Source organism: Lygodium microphyllum, chromosome 2 (assembly GCF_053477565.2).
Source record: "Lygodium microphyllum isolate KBCC chromosome 2, Lygodium_microphyllum_v1.1.10, whole genome shotgun sequence".
Classification (NCBI taxonomy): Eukaryota; Viridiplantae; Streptophyta; class Polypodiopsida; order Schizaeales; family Lygodiaceae; genus Lygodium; species Lygodium microphyllum.
In genome coordinates, this window is record NC_141136.1 from 87,871,097 (window position 1) to 87,885,802 (window position 14,706).

At 38.8% G+C, this 14,706-nt stretch overlaps 1 protein-coding gene across 1 annotated transcript; it reads right to left on the reverse strand.

Moving 5' to 3' along the window:
- Window positions 1–496: 496 nt before the first annotated feature.
- LOC148039986 (uncharacterized) lies at window positions 497–14,118 on the reverse strand. Its single transcript, XM_087662774.1, has 4 exons — window positions 14,025–14,118; window positions 978–1,162; window positions 740–886; window positions 497–655 (listed from the first exon to the last, which is right to left on the reverse strand). The coding sequence occupies exons 1-4, from the start codon at window positions 14,116–14,118 to the stop codon at window positions 497–499; spliced, it is 585 nt and encodes a 194-aa protein (XP_087518900.1).
- Window positions 14,119–14,706: the final 588 nt, after the last annotated feature.

A 14,706-nucleotide genomic window follows, 5' to 3' on the forward strand; every position in this document is an offset into this window, starting at 1 on the left:
CCCCATACACGCGTTCTGCGCAGTTTTGCTGCAAATTTACACGCGAATCTAACAGACTATCCGCGCAAATATACGCGATTTTGGCAGATGACACGCGCTTATACACGCGATTGCAGAGGGAAAAAAAAAATCCAGAGAGTGCTTTTGGGTGCCTGGATGCTGTTCCAGCATCCAGCCACCCAAAGGCACTCTCTGGATTTTTTTTTGGTGCATTGCACCATAAAAAAAGAGCGATTTAGATTTCAAGACTCACTCTCTATGAATACACGATTCAATATTACTATCTAAAACTTAATACACGACTCAAGACTCATGATTCAATACATTGTCAATACATGATACATTTGTGTACAAGGGAGTCCATATGTCAAAATAGCCCATGGCTTTAATTAGGAACAAATATATACAAAGTCAAATAGGGAGCTAGGTGCAAAAAAGGCCATGGCTTCAGTTACAAAAAATTTTTGTACAACCACATCCTACAGTATTCTGAAAGCTAATCAGAGGATGATGAGGACCCTGTGCTCTCTCCATGATCAGAGGAGCTCGCATCGGTATGTTCCGATGAGTGGTGCTCGCCTCCACCAGGAGCAGTGGCACGAACATCAGCAGTGGCGGCTGGATCATCAGGGGCAGGAGCATCAGCAGCTTGTGCCTGTTCAAGAAATATACCGTATGTAAGTATACATATATATGCAATTAAATAAACCGAAATCATTCATTTAGAGTTTTCAAGTACCTGTCGACCGTATGGTCTCATGGCCGCGTCAAACTGCGCATCCGTAATACGTCCCTCGTTTCTGAAGATGGCCCACGTGTCACGTCTGCTATTGCGGCGAGCATACCCAGTCTCGTGGGCTGTGGGCCCTCTCCCCATAACCCGTCGCTGTAACATAATCAAGATAGTTTGTAAGATCAAAACAATCATAGAATCAATGAATTTGGCAAACAATCAAATAAAGAGGCAAGTTACTTACGAACTCTGCCTCCCACGACTCGACGCCGCCAGATCCGAAATGCGACGATCCAATGGTCTCCATCTGGATCCGTCGTGCCTCCACATGCTGCCTGCTCTTCACGCCTCCCTCTGCGCGCTTCTTTGCCTCCTTCCACTCGCGTTTGTGGGCAGTGGCAGGTTTCTCACAAGGATAGCCACCCGCAGCTACATTCACCCCATCATCGTACGCGAGTTTCTTAAGGTGAGATCTTTTATTACTTAAGATCTCCCTTATTCGCGTCCTTCCCCATACATCCGAGAATGTCGCTCGTGGGGGATTGGGGTACCGACTATGTACACTATCTAGGACCTCCCTAACTAACCGGCTATCCTGATCTTTAAATTTTACAAAACAGTTTCTATACATGTTTGAAACTACCCCCCGCATATACTCCATCACCTCTTTCCCTCTCGCATCCATGACTACCCCGCCCCTATCCGTAACATCGTAGAAAATCTCTCCCTCCACCTCTCTCGCCTCCTCCGACTCCTCACTGTCTCCTCGTACATGCCTCCCTCCATGCCCTCTCTCACCGCGTGCCCTACTACCCCCCCCACCAAAGCACCCGCCGCATAATCCTCCACTCCCGCTCTCCCTACTGCGGCGTCGGCTCTCATCTGTACTGCGGGAGTAGCCATGACAAGGGGTGGCTGCACGTGACTGTGTACGTGACTGTGGCTGTGAGGGAGCACGTGATGGTGGCCGTGAGCCCTCACGTGACGGTACAGAGGAGGGTGTGCGTGAGTGTGTCCGTGCAGGGGTGTGTCTCCTTGGTGAGCGTGTATGCGCAGGGGTACGTCTCGCCGGACTCGCAGGCGTAGACGGCAGTGGAGAGGCTTGTGTACTTGGGGGCGCGGTGTGACCTGGGAGTCTAGGAGGAGGATGGGCATACATATACTCTGTCAGCTCCACTGGATTAGGATGGCGCCCAAAATGGTTTATCATCTCCATCATCCAAGTGGCGTATGCCCACGGATCGGAGGAAGAGCCTGGATCCATGAAGAATCTGCAAAGCGTCGAAATTCCGCCTCAATGAACCAAGCAAAACATGCATATAAAAAATAAACATATCTCCTACAATATATCTCCTCAATATATCTCCTACAATATATAACCTACAACATATATCTACCATTCTAGAAAATAAACATATCTCTTACAATACCAAACATCGAATTAGTAGAAGATCATAAGCCAAAAGAAGAAGTTCATTTCGAATTAGTGACGAAATTCATGAAAAACAAAAACTCTTTCCTCTATCTTGACGGACATTGTCCATCAAGGGAGAAATGACTAAACACATACACAAGGGTTCCTTCTTCTCTCTTTCCTCTATCTTGACGGATGTCGTTTGTCAAGAAATAAATAGTTAAGCACATATACAATGTGTGTGAATTCTATCCTCTGTCGCTTTCAAGTACACATAGCACGGGTGGAAAGAAAGAAAGCGACAGATTTGCCAAAACAAACAAACGACAACCAACCTCTTTGAAAAGTCTTTGAAAAGTGAGTTCGTTGATTCTTGCTTCTCTCTCCCTTTCTGTGTTGTCTGCACCCTTTGCTTCTTTTGGGTAGTCCAAGAGGGAGAAGGCTGGTTCGAAGAGGCAGGTTCGGGGGTTTGGAAGAGCTGGAGGCAGAGGTACTGTAGCGACAAAGAAAGAAGAAGAAGAAGTGTTTTGAAAGAGGGCTTTTGAAAGAAAGAAAGCGACGTGTGGAGAAGAAGAAGAAGTGTTTTGAAAGAGGGCTTTTGAAAGAAAGAAAGCGGCGCGCGCGGTAGGTAAACGCGAAAAGCAAGCGTGTAAAAGCGCGTGTAAAAGCGCAATAGAATACATTGTAGACGCGCTTGTACACGCGACACAGAGACTGTTTATACTTTTTTTAAAAACTGATTGTTCTTGTGTATCCATTGTTTTGTGCATAGGATGTGTATGATTTCACTAAAAACTGATCCTACTTCTGTATTGGTTATTTTGGACATAGCATGTCATCATCCTCTTCAAGCAGTTCTGGTGAGGATGAGACAATGCGTCATCGTGATCGCGACGTGTGGCTGGCACAAAGGATCAAGTGTACGTGTAATCGATGTCAAGGGTGCATTGTACGAGCGCGTCGAATTACATTGAATCACATCTCGATCTATGGAGAATGGATTCAAACAGGTTTAGAGGTGAGAAGATGTGAATTGAAAGTATTAAAATAACTCATGGTGTGCAAATTAATGGAGCGCGTTGTAATATATATACTGTGATTGAAGCAGGATGCAGTACCACACCCTAACATGGTGCCATACGCACGGCAAGAGCATGCAAAGCGTCGACGAGATGATGCTGGAGCTTCGGGAGCTTCGGGATTATGATCGCATACATGCATGCGTCAATGATTGCATTCTCTTTCGTGGGACGCATAAGGAGGCTCGACAGTGTCCCACTTGTGGTGAAGCAAGGTATAGAACAGATGTGAAGAGTTTTGATGTACCTCGTAAAGTCTTGCGACACTTTCCTATAATTCCTCACATCAAACACATGTTCAAGTGCAAATCCATAGCAGAGCTCATGTCATGGCATTCCTCGCATCGATCGGATGATGGCATGTGGAGAATTCCTGCAGACACTCCTGCTTGGAAGCATATTGAAGATGAGTGGCCCAGCTTTAAAACAGAGCCCAGAAACTTGAGACTTGGCCTAGGTATGGATGGAGTGAATCCGTTTGGTTTCAAGAGCACCGCATACAGCGTGTGGCCGGTTGTGTTGGTGAATTACAACCTTCCACCATCAATGGCGATCAAGAAGGGACATCTTATGTTATCCCTTCTGATTCCAGGGAAACATAAAGTCAAGCATATGGATGTTTATCTTGAACCGTTGATTGATGAGTTGGAGGAACTATGGAGAGGTGTTGCGGTAGTGGACATTAGTAGGCCTCCCTCCTCTCGACACTTCGACTTAAAAGCAGTGTTGATGTGGACAATGCATGACTTTCCAGGATACAGCGATTGTTCTGGTGAGAATTCTAACTACCTCCCGACTCTAATACTACTAGCTATATCAATTATAACTATTGACTTTATTATTCTAACTTTTTTTTTATTTTAACAGGTTTGAGGACATCGGGTAAACATGCATGTCCTATATGTGGCCCTTCATTGGTACATGAGTATGCTGATGGTTTGTGTAAGACCATATTCGATAATCATCATCGATTTCTCCCATCAGATCACCCTAAATATGCTCCTAGTAAGAGGAACATTCATCCACAGACACTTCGTGCAAAAGATTGGAAGCGTATTTGGGAGTCTTCAAATGTTCTTCCTCCAGATGGCATGAACAGGTACATCTCCATTGTTTTCAATCTTGTTTTGTGTAGTCTCTAAAGTTGGAATAAAGATGACAGTCTGCAATCCCTTGTGTAGGTACTCCATTTTTTTCCGGCTACCATATTGGACCCATCTCAAGATCAACCATCTTCTTGATCCCATGCACATCTTCAAGAATGTGGGATCTAGTATTTGGGAACATGTTATTGGTAAAAGAGACAATGTTAGCGTACGGGAGGACTTGCAGGTCGCAGGACGTATGCGTCAAGCTTGGCCATGAGAGGAGGGTGGGCACGTTCGTCTTCCGCCTGCTCCCTGGATTATATCAAAGAAGGAGGAGAAGCAGGTAAAGCAAGCCATCACCACTTTGCGTACTCCCACTGGATGCATGAGATCGTTGAAGGGAGCGTTTACAACCACTAAGAAAAGAGGGGTTGAGCAACTACATGGGTTGAAGTCCCACGATTGGCACAAGATGCTCCAAGTAAGTGTTTTCCAATTATTGTAGGTTGAAATTAAATTTTGTAATGCCCTAACCCAAATATACATGTGCTCTTATGTGCGCAGTTCATACTACCTACTAGCATCGACCATTGTGCAGACAGGAGTTTGAAAAGATGTATTTATAAGATGGGCGAGCTTGTGAGGTATGTAAATCCCATGTAAGACCACCCTTCATTATACCTTGCAAAATGAATGTGCATGAGGTATAACGTACTGTGCATTTATTTTTCAGATATGTTAGTTCCAAAGCAATTGATCCAGCCACATTGGATGATGCGCGTGTTATGGCAGTGGAGGTGGTTTGTATGGTAGAGGAGACTTTTCCGCGAACCATTCTCACAAGTCAACTACATCTCATTGTGCATTTAGTGGATGAAATTGCTTTATGTGGCACTGTGCATGCCCGTTGGATGTTCTTCCTAGAGCGCTTCATGAAGACCTTAAAAGACTTTGTGAGGCAAAGTGCAAGGCCCGAAGGAAGCATGGCTGAGGGTTGGTTGATACAAGAGTCTCTTGTATATATATCAGAATTTCTTGATCAGGTGGATAGCTCTTTGCTGCGACTATGGAGCAATGAAGAGGACTTGAGGATGACGTCTATTGTGCCTCAAGGAAAAGGACAGAGCAAAGTAATTGAGAGAACATTGATTGATGATCTTAATTTCACTTGCATCCTTAATAGTGATGTGATGAGCAGATGGGTTACAAGATACGAGGATGCAAAGACAAAAAGGCAAGCAGACAGAGCTCTCTTTCGGAGGCAACATGGCTCTCGTAAGGCGTACCCTAAGCATCTAGCAACACTTCCGAATGATATTCATGTTGATTGGTTGCATGAGGAAATGGAGAGAGCAGAGAGAGATGAGGGGCTGCATATCACGGCGGAAGAATGGGAGTATGCATGAGGATGCATGTTAAAGGTACATAGAACAAATGTAAATTTGCATTCTTTGTAAGTGATTGGCTTTTCATATTTATTCACATTAATTGCTTGCATAGATATTGCTTATATTTTGGTCCAATGCACTATGTTCAATGCTATATGGTGTGAAGGCAAGCATTTTCGAACACAAAGAATAGATGAAAAGAGGAATACACAAGATTGCGGTGTCATTAGTAGCTTTGAGGGAGCCAATGGAAAATTTGATGATTATTGTGGCACAATCCAAGACATATACAGACTTGACTTTCGCCGCTTCTTTGTGTATGTTTTGGATGTCAAATGGCAAATGAACGTGGTGGAAAAAGGGCCTAACGCAACGATAAAACGCCATGCAAGTGGCTATGTAACTATTGACTCTACAAAGTTTTGGCAAACAAAGAAAGATAGGCTCGTATTGCCACAACAATGTGAGCAGGTATGCATTTTTTTACAAATGTGTTTCATGTACATATATATCTAAGCTCGCGCACCCCTTGACTTTTGATATGCTAATTAATTAATGAATTATGTGTATTTGAGCAGGTTATCTATCTGCCAATGGTGCATGACAGTAAATGGTGGTATGTCATCCCTATTGCACCACGTTCCAAAGTAATGTATAATACATTCACTGATATGGAGCATATGGAGGATGTGGCAAGCCGCAAAGAAGATGATGTCGAACATGCCAATGTAGATGATCATGATAATGAGGATGAGCGTGCCATTTCTCATGATCATGAGGATGACCCTTCCATTGAGGATGATGGTGATGATGATGAGAATGATCAAGGCATCGGTACCATTATCAATGGGCAAAATAGCGATAGTAGAATAAATTTAATCGTAGCCTTACAAATTGATCAAATGGATATTGATGTTGATCGTTTGGCAAGGATGGATCTTATTGAAGATGAGATCGAACCCTAACCAATCCATCACTGTATTGTTCCAAATTCATGACATTTCTATTGTATACTTTGTCTTTCAATAACCATATGAAGATATATTTTTCAATATATTACGTTGTTGTAAGTGCATGTAGTGGGATTTTGTAATGGTTTGTAAACACTGCAATGCACAATGACATTTTTAAAACTTAATGGTTTTCTGTTTTGAAAAGAAATGGATTTCTGTAGTTAGGCTCTGTGTCGCGTGTAACAGAGCGTGTATTATGACAGACTTAACGCGCAAATACACGCGCCCACACATGCAATTATACACGCGCTGTTACATGCATGTATACACGCGCTGTTACATGCATGTATACACGCGCCCGATATTGCTGTAAGTATAAATGACCATACACGCGCCCGTAACTTTTCGCGTGTAATGGACGCGTGTATGGCGGCATTGTGTTGTAGTGTAACCCTTTTCTATTCAATCTGTAAATAACCCCTTTATATTACACCCTTTTGTATGTAAAAAATGTATAAAAATGATATTTTAAAAATACCTTATTTTGAACCCATGTGATGCACGCATATATTCATGACTAACTTACCCGAGCATATGACTAAGAAAATACATATGAGAATTCTCTAAGTAAATTGGGCAACTTGGTTTCTTTTTCCTTGATTATTTATGAGCATTGGTCACTTTCACTCTCTTTGGCCAAGTTCACTTCCTTCATTCTTTTAGTTCCTTCTATTGGCTCACTAGTATCATCTTATTGATCAATCCTCCCTAGCATTATGACTACCTGGTCTTCTTTCATGAATTTGGTGAATTATTCAAGATATCCTAGGGACTTGTTGTGCTTTTTTTGCAAAATCATTTTCCTTCTTTGATTACTTAAGCTTTTTATTACATAAGTGGAAAGAAGAATTCCTTTTAGTCCCTTGTCGATTTTACTTCTCCAAGAGTAGTGTTTTCTCCTCCCTTTGATAGAGTTGAATAATGTGGTCAATTAAGTTGTGTTTTTCCATTCAATGACATCCCACAAATCTAGGTTCATTTCAACTACTTCACTTTGGATAAGCATTCTATAGAAGACTCCTTGTAGTATGTATGATGATCTTCTTCAGAATTGTTAGTAGACTAGCTCCAAAAAAAAAAAGCAAAGAGAGAAGAGGCAAAATGATACAAAATGGATTTCCTCCAAAAAGAGACCTCCTCCCCCTTTGTTTTTACTTATTACAAGCTCAAATATGAATTTTCTTCCTTGCAAGTGGCATGTCGTGCTTTTTCTAAATTCCTAATGGTGATTATACCCACTACATTGAAATATTGTATATATAAAAGTGTTCAGGTGGAGCTAAGCACTCGTTCGTCACAAACCAATTGAATGTCTCCTAGGACTTTTGGATGGACTATATGGAAGTATTTGTGAGTCACAATACTAAGGTAGAGCACGCATATAATTGGCATCGTCAAGTGTGTCCTCTATACTGGCTAGTATTAACCAATTTGCTTTAAAAGAAAAAGCAATATAAGGCTTGAAAGTATTGTAGCATCTGTCAGACATCAAAATATTATATATTTTTGAGATTGTATTCCCAAGGAAATGTGAGGTACCTTTTATATGTTATGTGTAGATCCTATGAAAATTCACCAAAGATTTCAAGACTTTACAATGTACACATGTTAAGGTGATCGGTGTTCTGTATGTTAGAAGTATGCCCTTCATCCACATGTATTCATAATCTCTTGAGATTTTCTCTCAAGTCATTAAATACAAAAATTATGCGCATTATCTAGCATACATTGTTGAGCCCCATGATTTTGAGGAATTGCATATCTACGCACAAATGCTACAATTTTCAAATATCATTGAGATCGTTATGAATTCAATTCTTTATGTTTTTCAGTAGTTCTATCCATGAATTTTCTTTTGTTTAGAATAATTTCTATACAGTATTGTGGTTGAGACTTTGTTGCCATTCAGCTATAGTTATAGTAGAGTAGAACAAACTATCTAGTCATGGAATTATCAAATCATAAAACCAATGTGGAAACAATAGTGTGTCCCACTTAGAAGAGTACTTGTTTTCCTAAGCTTAAACTTGAACATAACAAATAACCGTGGGTCCTAGGATCATTAGGGCTACCTAGAGCCAACTATTATGCTAAATTATTTTGACAAGTTACTAGAAGTCATGAAGCATAATGTTACTTGAGTCTCATTATTATCTCATAAACATTTTATCTCTAAGATTTGCATAAAGATATATGAAAAAATAAAAGAACCATGCAGCTTGCTTGGTTTAGATCCTTTAGAAGTTGGGAGTCATACAAAAGAAAAGTGAAATATGTTAGAGGAACATTTTTAATCATTTGTTGACATGTCAAAGATTGCGGTATGTTTCAAGATCCATTCATTCCTTACAAATGAAACAACAAGCCTTTCATGAAATAGTCATATACCAAATCAATCACTAACATATATGCATATGACATGTAAGAAGTTATTGAAAAACGTTCATTTATATGTCATCACTTAGTTTTCTATTGCAAATTTTCATCTTGTTGTGCCCTTATCTAATTAATGGTTTAGTTATTCTGCTTTGTTTTCAAATGCTGTGCCTAGAACTATATCCAATTGTCATAGATAGTTACAGTACTTTATTTACATATCATTTCATTGGAATATAAATTCTCTACCTTCCTGCTAAAGAAAATGCTATACTTGATATTGCCATTTCACTCACATCCTAAATTGAACCTTCCTAATTGCACGATACTCTGACTATGATTTAGATGTTCTTGGGCTTAAAGGAGTACACTTTGTAGGTGCCAAGTGGATGATGTAATCTCAGCGATGGGGCTACATAAAGTCTTGCAAAAAGTGCTCATTGTCACTTTGGAGAGGACATAAGAAGTGAGGTAATGGTTAAGGTATGATTGGATATGCCATTGACATATATATATATATATATATATATAAAAGATATATTTGGACGATTGAAACTATGGCCCACAGTGTGGGCATGCTATGGAAGGTGAGTTGTTTATACATATACGAGCGATAAAAGATAGACCTTAGACGACTTTAGTGAGGGTTACTTGTAGTGTGAAGACTTTCCTCTTGAATGAAGAAGGGGGGGGGGGTCGCCTTCTCTTGACCGAGGCGTCCTGAGAGGAGGGGGGGTTTGGTGTGGGGTTCTCCCACCTTGGTATGTTTAAAACCTTGATGCTAACCTTCGAACTACAAAAATGAAACATCTCTCGGCCCTACCGATTTAATAAAGCCTTCAATATCCATTGTTTGCTCGTCATTCCCCATACCCCTTCACGTGGCAACCATCACAAGACCAAGACCAAGACGAGAGAGAGAGAGAGAGAGAGAGAGAGAGAGAGAGAGAGAGAGAGCTTGTTTGTTTGTTTTTTTTTTTAAATTAAAAAAATATTAGGGGATTTAACGCTTATTATTATTGGAGCTGAAATTGTGATAGCGCTTAAGGGAATATAAAAGGATATAACAAAAGAAGGAAGAGGCAAAGATTCTCGCTTTCTCATTTTTTGCATTGCAGGCTTTTGCCCAACTCCCCAACGTATAATTGTTACGTGCTTTGTACCAAGGGATGTTGGGATGGGGTGTCATTCATCCAAAGAGTTTGTCTACGTGCATGGGAGGTTTGACCTAGGACTGTGCATCCCTTTCCTCTTCCCAATGAAACAAAGAAACTTTCCATGAGATTTTTGGACTTTACCCCTTTACCCCCCCCCCCCCCCCCCCACACACACACACACACATCACTTCAACCATCCATCACAGCTTTCAAGGGGACAGACAGACAGCCCAGTAGCTTCTTTCTTCCTTCCTTTTCCCATAGGCCTATGCATGTGATCCTTGGGCTCATAACCCATGGTAACTCTAGAAACAACTAAAGTCAATGGTAAGTTGTAAAAAGCTTAGCCCCTCTCAAGCACATGAAAAGTTGAAAAGGTAGATGCTACACTTGAGTAGATATTTGACTAGCCTGTGAAATGTTTTTTAAGACCACCTATGGAGTGATGCTAGGCACAAAATGCATAAAGTTGGAGGACATATGGATGTGGTCTTCTTAACTCCTCCTTTATGCTGACATGCATGGCATTCTTCATTACAAAAATTAGACAATGATGCTATAACATCCTTTTGAAGCACGGTTGGGCTTTTCCATGTGGACCTAAAAGCTTGTGAGAAAAAAATAAGATTATGCTAGCTCATTTATAATACCTCACATGAAGTGTTTGGATGGGTGCAACGAAGTCTTTTGAGTTCCAATTCTACATGCTAGCCATTAAGAATCCTTTAGCTAGTAGCATTTTGTAAACAAGAAGTGCTCTCATTTTAAGCACATTGAGAATGTTAGGTAGAGTTTCTATTGTATGTTGTTTGGAGAGTTTCGTATGACATGCATGCATGTTTGGAAAACAATATTTTATTATCCTACATAACCTAATTAGAGTACGGTGGACTCCACGAGAGAATATGCAAAGGTATAATCAAAACAATATCCTCATGGCATCTTCAATTTCATGAAAGTAAGAGAGCTTTCTCACCGTTCCATTGTACGGAGTAACATTCTTAACATAAACTTTTCTCTAGACTTGGTCAAGTACATTTTGTCATGTGGTCACTCTTTCTTTTGTTTTTGTCGTTGATCAATTCAATGTTAAGAAAAGGCATCTTAGTCTTATTTCAAGGTGATGCCAACCAACTCTCTCATTACTTTGTTCTTTTAGGCATGCATGTCCTTATCTCAAAAGGCATGTAGCTTGCAAGTAAGGTCCCCTTCACTCACCATCTCCCATCAACATCAAGAAAAGGTTTTCTTACTTGATATCTTTTACCTGTTACATAAGTAATGTAAAAGAAGCTTCTTGGTCAAAACTTGTAAGTTTCACCTATCAACACATCATCTCCTTGGTCAAAACTTGTAAGTTTCACCTGTCGACACATCATCTCCTTGGAACTTTGGTATGCTTGATGCTTCCATTGGTTGGGCACTTTTCCTCATATTGTAGATTTCAATGTTAGTGAAGTGTAAAACTACTGATGTATCATATATACATTTTTTAAGTTAATAATCTAGCAGGTTTCCTTTCTTTTGATGGAAGTTGGTACTTGAATTCCTATTTGTCATGGCTAGGCTAAACTTTTCATTATATGGCTCTTTGTGATTTCAATGTAAAATTGGTTTATCCCATTTTTGTGAAAAACCCCAACATCACACATACCTCTACAAATAAAACATTCAATTACTTGAATTTGCACAAGGCAATGGCCATTTTACTTACATTGACTCTAGAGAAAGTTACTATCCAAATCTACATTAGTTTTCCCCCTTTAAATATTCAAAAGTATTCGAGTTATGTGGGTACAATGTAACTTACTATCTCCCTTATGACCCAAATTTGATGTTGTTAAACCTCTCTAGGTAAAGTTAATGATTTTTTATTAGTAACATAATAATTTGTTTCCTCATTCATGAGATAAAAGTAATATATAAGAAGGGAAAGCTCACATAATTCCCTAAACAATATATACCAGGAGTAGAGGACAAATATGCCTCTCTTATCTTTATGATTTACATAATCTAGGCTTGAAAGGTTTATGAAAGTAATAGTTGAAAAGGGAAACTTGATCCATATCATTAAGTTTATTATAGGTCCATATGAAAATTTGGACTTCTTGTTTCAAGGAATTATTCATATTACAAGGAACTTGATGTAATGTATCTTGTTAGAACAGCCCAATTCACCATTTTGTAAGGGAAATTTCATGTAGGTGCAACAAGTTTCTAAGTAGGTTTCAGTATACAAGGGAACCTACATACAAAAATGCATCATGTTGGTGCCATTCACTTAGCATTGAGACTTGGTGCAATGCATCAAGTGTACACTCTTGAGACATTATGTTTTGTTTGGAAGGATATTTATATGATTTAGTATATCTAGCTCATTTATAGGCCACATATGTTTTGATGCATTCAATGGAATATGGGTTCTGTTTCTATTAATCAAGTTATTTGTGTTAATCAAACATATATTGGTTTAAAGCATTTACTATGTTTTGCTTCTTTGAAAATGTGAAACTCATTGGATAAGGTCTTCCTATGTTCATGAGTTGTTTTGCTAGAGGATAAATAACTTAAGGAAAGTAGCATTTCAATAAGATACGTAACTTGTAGGAAAGAGATAGAAAAGCTATGAAAGATATGTAAGTTGCATGTGTTTAGATAACACACAAAATGACTACAAGTCATGTAGCTTTTACATTTTTGGCTTGTAGAACATTTATATAGTTTGAGAAGGATATCTTGGAAGATATCTTTTATTTACAAGCTTGCAATCTAACTTGATGCATTGCATCAAAATTGAATCCATTTTATTGTGTCCCATAGCTTCATAGTATTGCAAGCCTTTTTAACCATCTTAATGCAATTTTTTAGATTTGCAATACTGCTATAATACTTTTATTCCCTAAGATTTAAAAAGGCTAAGGAAGTTTCATATTGGTATATATGATCTAATGCACTAAGATCAAGTTTGGATTTTGTGACTATAAGATTTGTAAAACATGTGGACAAGTATTTTACATAAGTGGCACTTGAGGGTCTTCCATGACGATGTATTCTTGATTATGATATTGAATAAATAGGTTGATGCTCTAAAATCAAGTCTTTATCCAAACAATATGTCATAAATCCTTATGTAGTACTTCATTCTGCAATTGTGAGTTAACATAGTACTACCTTCACATCACACATGATATTTAATACTCCATTAATATATTGAAAATTGATTCATTTTTATCTTTGTGATATAGAGTATTTTCATCAATATACCAATTTGTACCTCCCAAATTATATATGAATACTACGTCAAATTCAAGAATAAAAATTTCACTTTATATCTATAAATATATTCACTCAATTAAGACACTTGAAAATTGTTAGATTCAAGATTTATTTAAAAAATTAAGGTGACAAGAGCCTTGCTAATGCATTTCTAGACCCATACATAAACAAAGTGTATAGTTTTGTGATGCATAAAACTCTTTGTACTTAGCCATATACTAGCAAACTATTTTTCTCACTAAAGTAGTACATTTATAAAAATGTATACTAGATTTGGGATTTTTCATAAAAGCACATGTTGCTTTTTGATCAAATTTTGAACGTGTATAGTTTTTTCAAGTTTTTTAGAGAATCTTAAGGAATCTCCTTAGGAAAACATGCAACTTACCAATAAAAATATTTGCAATTGTGTTATATATTTAGGTATTTCTTTTTAGAAACTATAAGCATTTCAAACATTCTTTTTTCAATACACTATAAGATACATGCCTCATACCGACCTTCAAAGTGACGAAAATGTTCAACAAAATTGTTTTCCCCATCGTCACTAGACACGGCGATATTAGTGTCTCCATAGAACCATCGCATCGTCATTGCTATTTGTGTCGCTATTTACGTCGTTATTTGTATCGCAAATAGCGACGGTTTGCGACGACAATATCGACGCATGCAGTAAATTTGCGATGCTAATATCGACAGTTATAGAGAAAAAACAAATAGTGGCACATGTCACATGTAGCACTATCTGGTGTATTTAGATTCTACAAATGGATTATATGTAAAGTGTATAATGGTCATCAAAATGAAGGCAAAATGTACTCAAACTCACAAGGCTAATACATAAAATAAATACATGATCATTGAATGAAAGCTCATGGAATCATGGCAAGATACAAAGGATAATAATAACATAGTGCCAAGAAAATGCCTACATAAATCACAAGACCAAAAAGAAAGAGGATATGTGCTCCATGAATCCAAGTGCAAGCTATAGATCCTCGCCATCCAAAAGCTTGTCCCGATGCAAAGGAGCATCGAACGGACTCTGCAAAAAAAAAAAACTACACATTAGTCCACCATACATAATGTATTTGAATAAAAACAGTAACTACAGACAAGAAAGATGAGTGGCTTACTAGGCCACCGCATGCATACAGTCTATTGATCAATGCAGTGAGACCG